This window comes from Anolis sagrei, chromosome 3 (assembly GCF_037176765.1).
Source record: "Anolis sagrei isolate rAnoSag1 chromosome 3, rAnoSag1.mat, whole genome shotgun sequence".
In the NCBI taxonomy this organism is placed as follows: Eukaryota; Metazoa; Chordata; class Lepidosauria; order Squamata; family Dactyloidae; genus Anolis; species Anolis sagrei.
Genome location: NC_090023.1, coordinates 170,149,582 through 170,163,417, shown reverse-complemented (window position 1 = coordinate 170,163,417; position 13,836 = coordinate 170,149,582). Strand labels below are relative to the sequence as shown.

The 13,836-nt window shown below is 37.3% G+C and overlaps 1 protein-coding gene across 6 annotated transcripts in view; it reads left to right on the top strand.

Moving 5' to 3' along the window:
• Positions 1 to 13,836, top strand: part of HERC4 (HECT and RLD domain containing E3 ubiquitin protein ligase 4) — a 46,910-nt gene extending 33,074 nt beyond the window's left edge. For 3 of the 6 annotated variants that reach the window (XM_067465669.1, XM_067465670.1, XM_067465668.1), the window contains 9 exons: positions 115 to 213; positions 907 to 1,074; positions 3,289 to 3,432; positions 5,487 to 5,653; positions 7,338 to 7,404; positions 7,594 to 7,676; positions 9,346 to 9,529; positions 10,474 to 10,576; positions 12,543 to 13,836. In XM_067465669.1, coding sequence (XP_067321770.1) covers positions 115 to 213; positions 907 to 1,074; positions 3,289 to 3,432; positions 5,487 to 5,653; positions 7,338 to 7,404; positions 7,594 to 7,676; positions 9,346 to 9,529; positions 10,474 to 10,576; positions 12,543 to 12,751 — 1,224 coding nt within the window. In that variant the 3' untranslated portion in view covers positions 12,752 to 13,836. Of the gene's footprint in view, positions 1 to 114; positions 214 to 906; positions 1,075 to 1,633; positions 3,256 to 3,288; positions 3,433 to 5,486; positions 5,654 to 7,337; positions 7,405 to 7,593; positions 7,677 to 9,345; positions 9,530 to 10,473; positions 10,577 to 12,542 lie in introns of those variants that run through there. The other 3 variants (XR_010909495.1, XM_067465671.1, XM_067465672.1) reach the window with 3 other exon arrangements.

Here is a 13,836-nt window from a genome sequence, read left to right as displayed (position 1 = left end):
TGATTTGATTTGAAGACATATTTAAAAATACATTTGTTTAACCTATTACCTAAGAGTTTTAGATTTTTTTTGCCGCTATTGTATCATAACTGATTGTTTTCCTATTCTTCACAGTTAGCAGATTTGCCAGTTACAATTTGCACCTATCCCTTTGTGTTCGATGCACAGGCGAAGACAACTCTCCTGCAAACAGATGCAGTGTTACAGATGCAGGTAAAATATTTTCAAAGCATGGTCGAGAATGCTACTTAAGAGTTGTATAACTTAAAGAAGGAATTTTCTCATACTTTCCATATTTAGAGGAAAAAGGCGTATTCAATTGTATATGAAGTGCAGCTTCAGAACATAATTTACTTTAAGTAATCAGAAAGCCATTGTGAAATGATGTTGCTTACCTTTTTCCAGGCATATACTTTCCCCCATCTATTAAGTTGTAATTGATTGTTAATTTTAACAGAATAAAATAAAAACCTTCTTGATTAACCATTTTCTGCAAGTAAACTCTGAAACTACCTAAATAAAAAAAATTGGGCCACAACTCCCAGAATCCTTCAGATATCATATATTCCAAAAAATGGCTTTCACAGACTTCTGAAATTACTATTACCCTGAAAGTTTGGTTATATCCCTGAGTCCTGACTACTTGGCCAAAAAGGAAAACGGGGCTCAGAAGACAAAATTAGTTGTCTTCAATTGCAGACAGGGCATCATCCCATTGTCCTGGGATCTGATTGAAAAAGAAATGCTGTGTCTTAGGTATGAAAAGTTTAGGAAACATGGGGTTAGTATAAATATTAACCAATAATATTGTAGATAATTGCAAATTATCTTTATATCAGCTTGTCATGCACCCAGAGTTGATTACCATTGCTACTACCACTAAGGTTTTTACTTGGTCTTTCCCAGATGGCTGTTGACCAGGCTCACAGACAGAATTTCTCATCTATTTTTCTCCCAGTATATGAATCTGTCAACCCATGTCTGATCTTAATAGTGCGCAGAGAAAATATTGTGGGGGATGCCATGGAAGTCCTAAGAAAAACAAAAAATGTGGATTACAAGAAACCTCTCAAGGTACAGTAAGTTTTCATGTTTATCTTTTATAATGTGTTTCAGACCAAAGACTCCTCGATTTATTCTCTCCCCACTTGCCCATTCCCCTTTAAATATTAATGTTCGTATTTTAGGATTTTCTTTCTTGGTGTCTTAGTTTTTAAGGCCGTTCCTGTGGTTATTTGGGGTGCTCATTCAGAAAATTGCATTGGATAGACTGCATCAGCTTTAGTCTCTTAGATATAGAATCATAGAGCCGTAAGAGACCACAGGGGCCACCTAGTCCGACCTCCTGCCATGCAGGAAATTGACAATCAAAGTACCCCTGACAGATGGCCATCCAGCCTCTAAAAGTTTCCAAGGAAGGAGTTGCCACCACACTCTGCGGCAGAGAGTTCCACTGCCGAACAGCTCTTATAGTCAGGAAGTTCTTCCTAATGTTCAGGTGAAATCATCTTTCCTGTAACTTGAACCCATTGCTCTGAGTCCTAGTCTCCAGGGCAGCAGAAAACAAGCCTGCTCCCTCTTCCATATGACATCTTTTAACATATTTATACATTTCTATCATGTCCCCTCTCAGCCTTCTCTTCTGCAGGCTAAACATACCAGTTCTTTAAGATGGTCCTCATAGGGATTCCAGACCTTTGATCATTTTACCTGAACACATTCCAGCTTGTCAACATCTCCCTTAAATTGCAACACCCAGAAATGAACACAGTATTCCAGGTGAGGTCTAATCAAAGTAGAATAGAGAGGAACTGTGACTTCCCTTGATCTAGACACGATATTCCTTTTGATGCAGTCCAAAATCCCATTGGCTTTTTTTAGCTGCTGCATGACACTGTTGGGTCATGTTCAACTTGTTCATGAAGACACCAAGATTTTTTTCACATGGACTCTTATTAAACCAGGTGTCCCCCATTCTGTATCTTTGCATTTCATTTTTTCTGCCTGTGTAGTATCTTACATTTGTCCGTGTTGAAATTCATTTTGTTAGTTTTGGCCAAGCTCTCTAATCTGTTAAGGTCATTTTGAATTCTGATCCTGTCTTCTGGAGTATTAGTTATTTCTCCTAATTTGATGTCATCTGCAAACATGCTAAGCATGCCCTCTAAACCTTCATCTAAGTCACTAATAAAGATATTGAACAGTACTGGGCACAGGACACAACCCTGTGGCACACTTCTTTCGAGGATGAAGAGGAACCATTGTTGAGAATCCTTTGGGTTCAGCCACTTAACCAATTACAAATTCACCTAACAGTAGTATTATCTAGCCAACATTTTACTAGTTTGTTTGAAAGAATATTATGGGGGACCTTGTCAGAGGCCTTACTGAAATCAAGATATGCTACATCCACATCATTCCTTGCATCTACCAAGCTTGTAACACTGTTGAACAAAGAGATAAGATTAGAGATATTAGATAAGATAGTTATCATGGTTTTTTGTGGCAAGCAGATGATGACTGGTAGATAGCATCTGTATCTCAAAAACTAGAACTGATAGGGGGAAACTAGTACTAATTTTGGAATCAGCAAGTCAAATATACCCAGGCACCAAAATGTGAATTGTCCAGTGTTATTTCTTCATGCTGCCGTATACATATCTGAATACAAGCTGTAGATTGCTCTTCATCGAATCTAAGGACTATCTTGGGGTCATGATAGATATGGTTGTATAATATACAGATAGCTCATCCAGGCTCACACATAAGGGGTTAATCTCAGGATGAGGATGTGAACATGCACATAAAGCCTGCCCCTAAGTGTCACTATGTACCAGTAATCTCTATGGGCTTCTTTAGCCATGGTTTCATTGAGGACAATTAATTAAGCTTCTGTGATGATGCACTCTGATAAAACCCGACACTTGGTCAGGGAGAGCTCAGTGAAGTCTTCTGAACTGCATGCAATGAAAGAAGCCTGTAGAGATATGCATCCTCAATGTCTGAAGGGCTGGAACGCTTCCTAGCACCAAGCAATGTTTGGGAATGAGGATTGTACACATCCTCAGGTGTTTGACCTATGAGCAAGCAGGCAAACATTTGCACTGATGATATACATGCTTGCAAGAAGTGTTTTTCATTTGCATAATTTGAATTTTTACGTGCTTATATTTTTTATAAATATTATTGGGGGATTGGCCTGTTGTGAAACATTTTGTTATTTAAGTAACAAATATATGTGTGCCTAAATGTTTTCTTGTGGTTTGCTCATTGCATTGTCAATGTTAGGTTATTTTTGTAGGGGAAGAAGCTGTTGATGCAGGAGGGGTTCGCAAGGAGTTTTTTTTACTTATCATGAGAGAACTGTTAGACCCCAAATATGGGATGTTTAGGTACTATGAAGACTCCAGGCTGATCTGGTTCTCAGATAAGGTATGTAATTCATTACATTTGTTTGGGGAAGAGGAAAGGTGGCCAATAGTTTTATGTCATAAATTGTTTGCATTGGTTTTTTTGTCAACTCATATGTTTTATAAGATGCTGTCTTCTTTTTGTAGAAAGTTGTCCTAAGACAAGCAATACATAAAATAAAATAAATCTATTGTTTGCCTTCCAGCATAATTCTTTGGGAGTGTATAGAAAGATTCTAATACATGGTAGTAGCAACACTTCATGCAAGCTTTCCCTCCATGGCCTTTTGTAACATTGTGTTTTACCCTATGCTTACTCTCAGGCTCTTGACAGAAGTAGATATGTGCAGATATGTGTACTGTATATTTTGAGCTTTTGTTATTTTTTTACCTGTTGTATTGCTTGACCTAGATTGAGTCAATACATTTTATGCTAGTGCTCATGTTTTGTGCAGGTATATGGGAGTTCTTTGTTATTTATTGAGCCTGAGAATTAAATCTATCCTTCTCTTCAGTAAAGGTCAGCGTGGTATATAAAAGTAAAAACATTAATAACAGAATTATTTTTAAAGCCACAGCATCTTATTCTCCAAGTAGAATGAAACTCAAGGATTATATTAGAGTGGGAACAATGAAAGTCTTTAAAAATGTAAATGTATTCATTAAAACCCCCAATGAGAGTTGACATCAGGGATGTCTCAATGGAGTAAGTTTTGTGAAAAAGTCATTTCATCCTGTGACAGGGTGAGGCAGCATAACTTCCTTTTTTAAAATGTGCGCCATTCAGTCGGTTGAAGACATAGCAGAGTGCTAGTGGTCTCATTCGAGACTATCTCATTCGAGCTGCTATGTTTTGTCCTGACACAGTTCAATTGCCATCATGCATTGGAACAGTGAGGAGCGTGCTCTTGCCGTTTGGGCCTACTTTTTGAGCGGATTTGGAGTGGCCGGCCCGCTCTCCAGATTTGGCCCCTTGTGATTTTTTTCTATGGGGTTTTTTGAAATCCCTTGTTTATGTGAACCATCCAAGGACCCTACAAGATTTGAGGACCAACATCTAGGAAGAAATTGCCAACATAATGCCTGCTATGCTGGCAAGAGTCATGACAAATGCCAGAAATTGGTTTACTCAGTGTATGGAGAATGAGGGATGTCACCTACCTAATTTGATCTTCAAAACTACGCAAAACAAAACTTTAGGTATGCGCCTATATTGTAAAAATTCTGATTCATACAATGGGTTTTATTAAGTTTTGAAAAAAGATAGTTATTCTGCCTCACCCTGTACTTCTTTTAGGTGTATTGACGTATTCTCCAAGAACTATCTTAAAACATACAGAGATTCAAGCAGAAAGGTTACTATGGTCCTCAGATAATTCACAGAAGCAGTGCTTTAAATGGACAGGCAGTCTGGGTAGATGAGCTTAGATTGGTGAAACATGTTTTATTTGTTGGTCCCAATTCATAGTCTAGCTGCTATATTGTATGCTAGTGGAACTTTCCAAGTTCTTTCAATAATAAGAACTAAATGCAATGCGTTATGGTGATACAACAAAATGACAGCAGATCATTGATAATCATGATCAGAATATCTCTGTTAGGGACCAGTCCATCAGCTCTATTTGGTGAAAAGTACTTTGAACATGGGAGTCAGTTAGGCTTCCAAGGACAGGACAGTTGTAATGATCCTGGTATTTAAACCTGATTCTTCAGAGGGAGTGTAGTCCTATCCACCTTCTGTTTTGGGGAGCAAAACATTAAAATGTCTCATTCCTCTTTCATTTCCTCCAAATTAGTTAGGAGGAATCAGTAAGCAGGAAGAATATGGTCTAAATCCAGTCACTTTTCCCAAATAGAGCAAATCCGAAATGTGTATGTAGATTTAAGTCTTAAACGTCATTAAAAATGACAGTTTTGAAGTTTACAAAAAAAACCCCGACAAAATACCCTGCAGTTCTTCTTGTGATCTAATAACTGCTGGATGAAAATATGGCTTTATGCATATCTGCATAGTGCTATCCTGTTTAGCATCATTTTAGTTTAATTAAATTTCTTAATTCTGTTTCTTCATGGTAGACCTTTGAAGACAGTGACTTGTTTCATCTGATTGGCGTTGTATGTGGGCTAGCAATATATAATTTCACTATTGTTGAGCTTCACTTTCCTTTGGCTTTGTATAAGAAGCTTCTGAACAAAAAGCCTTCCTTGGAAGACCTCAAAGAGCTAATGCCTGATGTTGGCCGGTAAGGATGCTGTCCCTGAAACCATAAAGAGCATCTGTGCATAATAACTTATTTCATTGGGGCAAATAAATAAAAGGGTGTGTCAGTTGTGAAAGCATGTATCAGACGAAATTGTTAAATTATCTTGGACATTTTGCTGAGGATATATATTTGTGGTCAGTCTCTGTTTGCAATATGTGATACAAATGTGATGCTTTGGTTAAAGCACTATGTTGTGATTTTTAAACACATTCAATTCAGTAGATGGCAGTGTTGATTGTCATTCTATTACCTTTGAAGGCCAGGGGTTTCTGTGCTCATGTAAATGAAGGTCATAGTAGTAAGAAGAAAGAAACGGCAACAGTGGCCATGAAAGAAAAACAACAGAGACAATTATGGGAGGAGAAGGTTGTCAGCTCTAGGCAGCCTGTTCCTCCTTGCCTGGTTTTTGGGGCAGCCTTGAGGTGCTCTGCGTCAGGTAGCTTGGATAATCACAGGTGATTAGTCACTTCTCCTAGACCAGAGGTCCTCAAAGTACGCCCCAGGGGCTGAATACGGCCCTCCAAGGTCATTTACCCGGCCCTCGCTCAGGGTCAACCTAAGTCTGAAACTACTTGAAAACACACAACAACAACAATCCTATCTCATCAGCCAAAAGCAAGCCCACACTTCCCACTGAAATACTAAATAAGTTTATATTTGTTAAAATTGTTCTTTATTTTAATTATTGTATTCTAAAGTGTTTTTTGCACTACAAATAAGATACGTGCACTTTGCATAGGAATTCATTCATTTTTTTTCAAATTATAATCCGTCCCTCCAACAGTTTGAGGGACTGTGACCTGGCCCTCTGTTTTAAAAAGTTTGTGGATCCCTGTCCTAGACCATTTCAGCTCCAAGGTCTCTGGTGTCCCAAAGCCATGTATTGCAGAAAGAGGCTGAGTGGCCCAGCACCTTATCCTCTTGTCCTTGATTCTTCTCCCTGTGCAGCCCTTGAAAAGATACAACTACAAGCAGCAGAACAAAATGCACTTCCTGGATTCCAGAAAGTATTGAAGTTCTAATCACTGTCTTGTCTTCCCTATAAAAAGGTCTCATAAAAGTATAGTTACATGAATTGAAATAAAGCATTCTGACTTAGTTCTTATTGGAGCAATACACTTCTCAGTCTATTTTCATATTAAGTGAATTCCTCCTCTCCCAAATGACTTTTCTTATATCTTGTTGTTTCTCTTCAGTCTTGACTGTGTTCTGAATATGCTTTTGCTTTGTGAACCTGTTTCTTTGAGGATTTGTTGAGCTGTGTTAAAAGCTTGCTAGGCTGTATTGCTCACATGTACAACATAAAGCATCTGAAAAACTGTGTGCTCTCTTTTACAAGTTCTAAAATATTATTAGTCTGTTCCTGGTTGTTAAAAGCTTATGTTAGCATCCAACCTTTTACAGTATATCTTAAAAGCCATACTGAAAATCAGATTTTTAGGGATATGATCAACAATTCCACACTGCACCATTTTGCTATACTTGAGAGAAAGGTGGACTATAAATAAGTAAATAATTAAATAAAATGAAAATTTGATTTGTTAACCCTAAATTAAATTACTGTAGGAAAATGTCAAGCCTTTTCAATATGATGAATTGTACTTTGGTAGCGCTATTGATTTTACAACTTGAAGTAAAAGATGGTTAACACTTGGTTTTTCAGGAGCATGCAGCAATTATTGGACTACCCAGAAGATGATATAGAAGATACATTCTGCCTCAATTTTACTGTAAGCTTGGAATTATCTGTTGGTACCTTTTAAATTGCAGATGTTATAAATATTAATACGTTTTGGTTCGCTGTTTACTATTAAAGTGTGCGACTTTGAATTTTTGTGAATTACATTGCTAACCTATTATTACACTGTGGATTCTCTTCTGGAGCAAAAAAGTAAAATATACTGTCATATTCTAAACAGATCACTGTTGACAACTTTGGTGCCACAGAAGTTAAAGAGTTGATTCCTAATGGTGCTGATATTCCTGTTGTCAAACAAAATAGGTAAGCTTTAGCAGTAGATGCGAACAGAGTAAGCCCATTTTGACTTAACTTTTATCAGAGAGCAAATATGTATCATGCTTAATTCAAACTTGAACAAAAAAGGATCTCTTGTGTGATGAAGTTTCCACACTACTTCAGATAAAGTTTAAAAAAAGATTCATCATTTGTCTTGTTTAGATCTAACACAATGATATTTTTATTGTGGTTGTAAACAGAGGAACTTGTTCACTCCTTTGGTCCAAGCTGACTGATGAACTCAGAGGTTATTCTATTTATGGTGTATCTATCACAACATCAAACAAGATATCCTGATTTGTCTCCTCCCTAATAAAATCTAGAAAATAATAAATTGTGGATTAATTTTTCATGGCTTACATATGGCAATTATTCTGTGCCTTAACATATACAAAAAATAAATTTAAAATCAATTGAATTAAAATTAATGCATATTAAACAATTATTAGCCAATAAACTATTATCTTTATTTCTTTCTTTATTTATTTGCTTCATTTATATACCACTCTTCTCAGTCCTCAGGCAACTCAGAGCGGTTAACAACCAGTTTCAACAAGACAATACAAAATCAGTAATCAATTAAAACAGTAATATCAATTAATTAACACCAGAGTCAATACAACAGTACAGCAATATAACAATCCATCATGCCTCATTAATAGAATCAGCATCCGATCTCGTTGTCCATTATTCCATTCCAATAATCACTCAATTGTACTGCTTAGTTGAAAGCCTGTTCGAAGAGCCAGGTCTTCACACTCTTCCGGAATGCCAGTAAGGAGGGGACCGATCTAATGTCTGTAGGAAGGGCGTTCCACAGCCGAGGGGCCACTACTGAGAAGGCCCTGTCTCTCGTCCCTGCCAGGCGTGCTTGTGAAGCCGGCGGGACCGAGAGCAGGGCCTCCCCAGACGATCTTAACGTCCTAACTGGTTCATAGGAGGAGATGCGTTCGGACAGATAGGTCGGGCCAGAACCGTTTAGGGCTTTACACACATTACTTGAAATATTACAAATGCATTATATTCTATATAACAAAAGGAGGAATAATATTGTCATCTATTTTAAACCTGTTAGTAATATATTCTTATATTTTCCATATTATTCCACGTTCTTTTTGACTTCTGCAGCAGCTTGTCTTCATCAAAAGTTCATCTTGATTATTCTTACTTGGATTGTTTCTTTTAACTCTTTTATCAAATTTTAATGGTTGTCTGAATTGTATAAATAATCTAAATGTTTACTGTAATCTATTAGTAAATTAGTATTGTGCAGACAAAGATTTTCTATATAACACTATCATCCCCCCCCCCCCCCAAATCAATCCAAATCTAATTAGGGGGTATCGGCTTCTCTGTTGTCCAGAAATTCTTAAATGAGAGGTTAATAAGTATATGTATATGCCGAATAATAATACTATTTTTGGCCAACAAACCCTGAGATCTCGCTTTTCTTGAAAATTCTTTTTGTGGTTATTAGTGATATAGTCAAAGTTAGTTTGTCCATTTTAACCCTTTCACGGTTAATTTTTAATCAAGGAACATTTGCAAAGAAGTATTACTGACAATAAATCCCCAGGTGCTTTTCCTCCCTAGTGAATAGTTGAATATTTCTATTTTTTAAGGTAGTGGTTTCTCTTTTTCATCTGATTCTTAGGCAAGAATTTGTGGATGCCTATGTGGACTACATCTTCAATGAATCTGTGGCTTCTCTCTTCGATGCATTCCATGCAGGATTTCACAAAGTGTGTGGAGGCAAAGTCCTTCAGCTCTTCCAGCCAAGTGAACTACAAGCAATGGTGATTGGGAATGCCAACTATGATTGGAAAGAGTTAGAGAAGGTATGTGGCTGCAGATGTTAGCACTACTTTACACCAGTTAAGCCTCTGTTAATGATTTCATATTCTGTTACTATTTTCCATAATTCTGTTACTTGTTTCCATAACAGGTGTAAAAGTAATGTCTTCCTTTTAGAGGGTCTATATATTACCCAAATCAAGTTACTGAAAGCACATAGTTATCTTTTTAATGACCCTAAGCTCTCGCACTTGAATCTTTAATTTTGGTTTCACTTTAATAGACTTAATATGATCTTTTGTGTCAGGAGTGACTTGAGAAACTGCAAGTCACCTCAGGTGTGAGATAATTGGCCATCTGCAAGGTTGTTGCTCAGGGGACACCCGGATGTTTTGATGTTTTATCATCCTTGTGGGAGGCTTCTTTCATGTTCCCGGATGGGGAGCTGGAGCTGACAGAGGGAGCTCAATTTGCTCTCCCTGGATTCGAACTGCTGACAAGGATTTAACCCATTGCGCCACCAGGGGCTCTGACTTAATGTGACGAACCTTAATATATCTAATGAGAAAGAGAATAACAATTTTCGTCGTAGTTATGTAAATATCTGCCCATAAGTAAATTTTAGCGGGACTTACTAAAGAATTGCAAGCTTATTGCCTAATTAGATTTATTTTAAAGGTGAATATGACATCGTTACTGGCATTTAATTTACTGATTATATTCTAGCCTCCCCTTACATTGATTAATTGATCCCGCCCCAATTTATTTATTGATCGCATTGGTTTGCTGCCTTACTTACATACTGCAGATTCAGTTCAAACCACAAATCAAGAGTTTTTGAGTTTGGATATAAGGACAGGCACTTCAATGCTATTATTTAAAGACATGGTCTTTTTGCACTACTTTAAAGGCATAATATTTTTGTGGTAAATGAAGACTGCATTTGTAAATTTGAGAATAATATGTGATTTTGACTATTTTGTCCTAGAATACTCAGTACAAAGGAGACTACTGGGCAGAGCATACAACAATTAAACTGTTCTGGGAGGTTTTCCATGAGCTACCACTGGAAAAGAAGAAACAGTTTTTGTGTGAGTACAAATCCTTTATTCAAGATTTCATCTAGGTACCAGTGCCTAATGGGGGGACCCCACAGCAATAGTTACTATTGCTTTTACACATGACACTAATTAAGCTTGACAAAGAGGCAATGCTGCAATTGGAGATTCATGCAGCAATGTGTGCTTATTGGTCCTCAAAGTCAAGTCAACATTACTCCAGCTTTCCCCACCAGAGCTATTATGGGCTTCAAAATAAAATAGGGCAGGAAGGAGAGGTCAAATGAAGTAGAACAGTAGAGGAGAAATGGAAAAGTATGCATAAGCTGTAGAAAAAAGTTAAAACCAAGAAGATACATTAATTTCATCTGTGGGGAATTTGCATAGAGCATGGTATCTGTCCAGAGAATTGTGAGAGATACTAAGGGATTCTCATATACAGTGGGACCTCTATTTAAGAGCATCCTAACTTAAGAGCATTTCGAGTTAAGAACGGTAATTTGGCTTAGATTTGCTTTGATATGAGAGCAACATTTTGAGTTAAGAGTGCCAGAGGGAGCGCTAGTGCGAGAGTACAGAGCTTTAGGACATCAAGTGAGCAGACTCCATGAATCATGCTCTTGTCCACCTTGGGGGATTGCTGTTTGCTTTGCTCTTGTCTGCTTTGAGATTGTTTGATTGAATTATTTGATTTTGCGTGGTTTTTATTTGTATGGTATGTTTGGCTTCATGAAGAGAGAGAGCAAGAGAGAAAGGGAGGCTGGAATTAGTACAGTATGAAGAAAATGATGATGCTTCTGCCTCTTCTCTGTGTGCTTTGTGCTTTCTTGCCACAACTGTGTGCTTCTACCATTTTCAAGTTGTTTTTACTTTTTTTGTTCCATGTGAATGTTCATTTCCACATTACTTGTTATTTATTAAGTACATTTTCTTATTTTTTAAAAGTAACAAAATGGGGGCTTTTGGGGGGGGGTGTGGAAAGGATTAATAGCATTTCTATGTGAATTTCTGCGTTGAAATAAGAGTGTTTTGAATTAAGAGTCCATTCACAGAACTCAAACTTTTACGTTATCACTGTATCTTTTTTTAAAAAAAAATATAAATGCACTGTTTCCAAAGAATGGTTTGTATTAGCCAATAGCAGCCAATAGTGAAAGGACCAATGCAGAGACATCTCCGGCTCATCTCATTTGGGTATCAGCCAGCACGTCAACGACTTAAATCTAGAAATAGTTTTCTAAGATCTGCAGAGACACTCGCTGGAACACCTCAGGAAGCGAGAGTCCAAAAGTGGCAGGCTCAAACCCAGAACCTCAACCAATGGCTGATACCAAATGAGAGACTCCCCCCTGGGCACACAGAAAACTGGGCAACTTGGAAGGCGCTGAACAGACTGCACTCTGGCACCACGAGATGCAGAGCAAACCTCAAGAAATGGGGCTACAAAGTGGAATCCACGACATGCAAGTGTGGAGAAGAGCAAACCACAGACCACCTGCTGCAATGCAACCTGAACCCTGCCACATGCACCATGGAGGACCTTCTTGCAGAAACACCAGAACCACTCCAAGTGGCCAGCTACTGGTCAAAGAACATTTAATCAACTACCAAACTCACAAATTTTGTATGTTGCCTGTTTGTTTGCTTTGTTCTGTTAGAAATGTAATATAATTGACTGGTTGCCCTGACACGACAAAAAAAAATTAACCAATAGGATCATAGGATTGGAAGAGGCCACAAGGTCCATCTAATCCAACCCTATTCTGTCATGCAGGAAAAGCACAATCAAAGCACCCCCGACAGATGGCCATTCCCTGTTTTAAAAGCTTCCATTGTTAACTGCATTAAATAACCTGCATTCCGTAATGAGATAACTGAGATAAAAAGTAGTGATTCTGAAAAAAAGCAGTGCTATATGTTACATCATACTAATGTGTAAAAAGATTTCAAGTGCTTATGTTTGGATTTCTCTTATTTCATTTTTTTTTCTCCTTTGCAGTATTTTTGACTGGTAGCGATCGTATTCCTATCCTTGGGATGAAGTGTCTTAGTCTTGTGATCCAGCCAACAGGAGGTGGAGATGAATATCTTCCTGTGGCTCATACCTGCTTCAATCTTCTTGATCTTCCAAAATATACAGACAAAGAAACACTCAAATCAAAGCTGATACAGGCTATTGATCACTATGAAGGCTTCAATTTAGTATAATTATGCAAAGCCTTAGAACGCCGTTTTTACATCTTGCAGTGACACATTCAGCGAATGGTCTCCTACTAAGCTGATTCTAAACATGCCTCACAATCTGATTCTCTAATGACAGTCAACCATCTTTACATGATTGAACAGTATTGATATCAATTCTGGATCCACGTTCTACTATCTTAATAAAAACGCAGCTTTGGAATAAAAACTGAAGTTTCACTAACTAAATTTTAGTACTTCACATATTGCAAAGTTATTTGCTGTGTGTGTGTATATATCAAAGATGTGCTTAATTTTTTTCTCAATCACTGTCACATTTACATCTTTCATTTTGTAAATAAAGGGATGGGGGGAAGGTTAGTAATACAATTCTGTGTTCCAATAGCAATAGATATCCTGTAGGGTATCTGTTGCTTGCAACTGAATTGGGTCTTCATTAAAACAACCCCTTCCCCCAAAAAAGTAAAAAGATCCTAGCATCTCATCATTTTTAATGAAAATCTAATGATAATGATAAAACATGATGCTGGAAATAGTTTCCAAAGCATCTTGAAACAAAAACAGCTACTGTTTACATAAACATGACTGAGACAATGTCAGAGGTTATCTTGCAGCCATTTAAAGGGAGCAAATTAACATAATTAAGGAATTCTATTATTTAATTATGAAACTCAGCTCTTGGCAAACATATAATTAAAATAATCATGTTATGCCTGGTACCTCTGTCTAGAATTGTTCACTAAATCTCCGCTTTGCCTTTAACTTCAGGAGAATTGAGATCTTGTCCTCTGTTCTCACTCAAACGTTGGAAGAGCAGTTTTGAAGCTCTGGTTGAATTTTCACTTTTACAGACAATTTTTAATTGCCCTCTTAAAAAAACCCTTTTTTTGGACTACAGCGTAACATTTGAGAGGATCGCATTGAATTGAACATGTGGACTGATGGGGTGGGGGTAGAGGCCTAATTTCCTGGACGTTTACATGTTATTGATAGTACGTGACTTTCAGCTGTGAAACAAATATTTATTTTTTTTAGATTTATAAACTGCAGTGAAAACAATTCAAGCATTAAATAAAAATTCTTGAATGAAA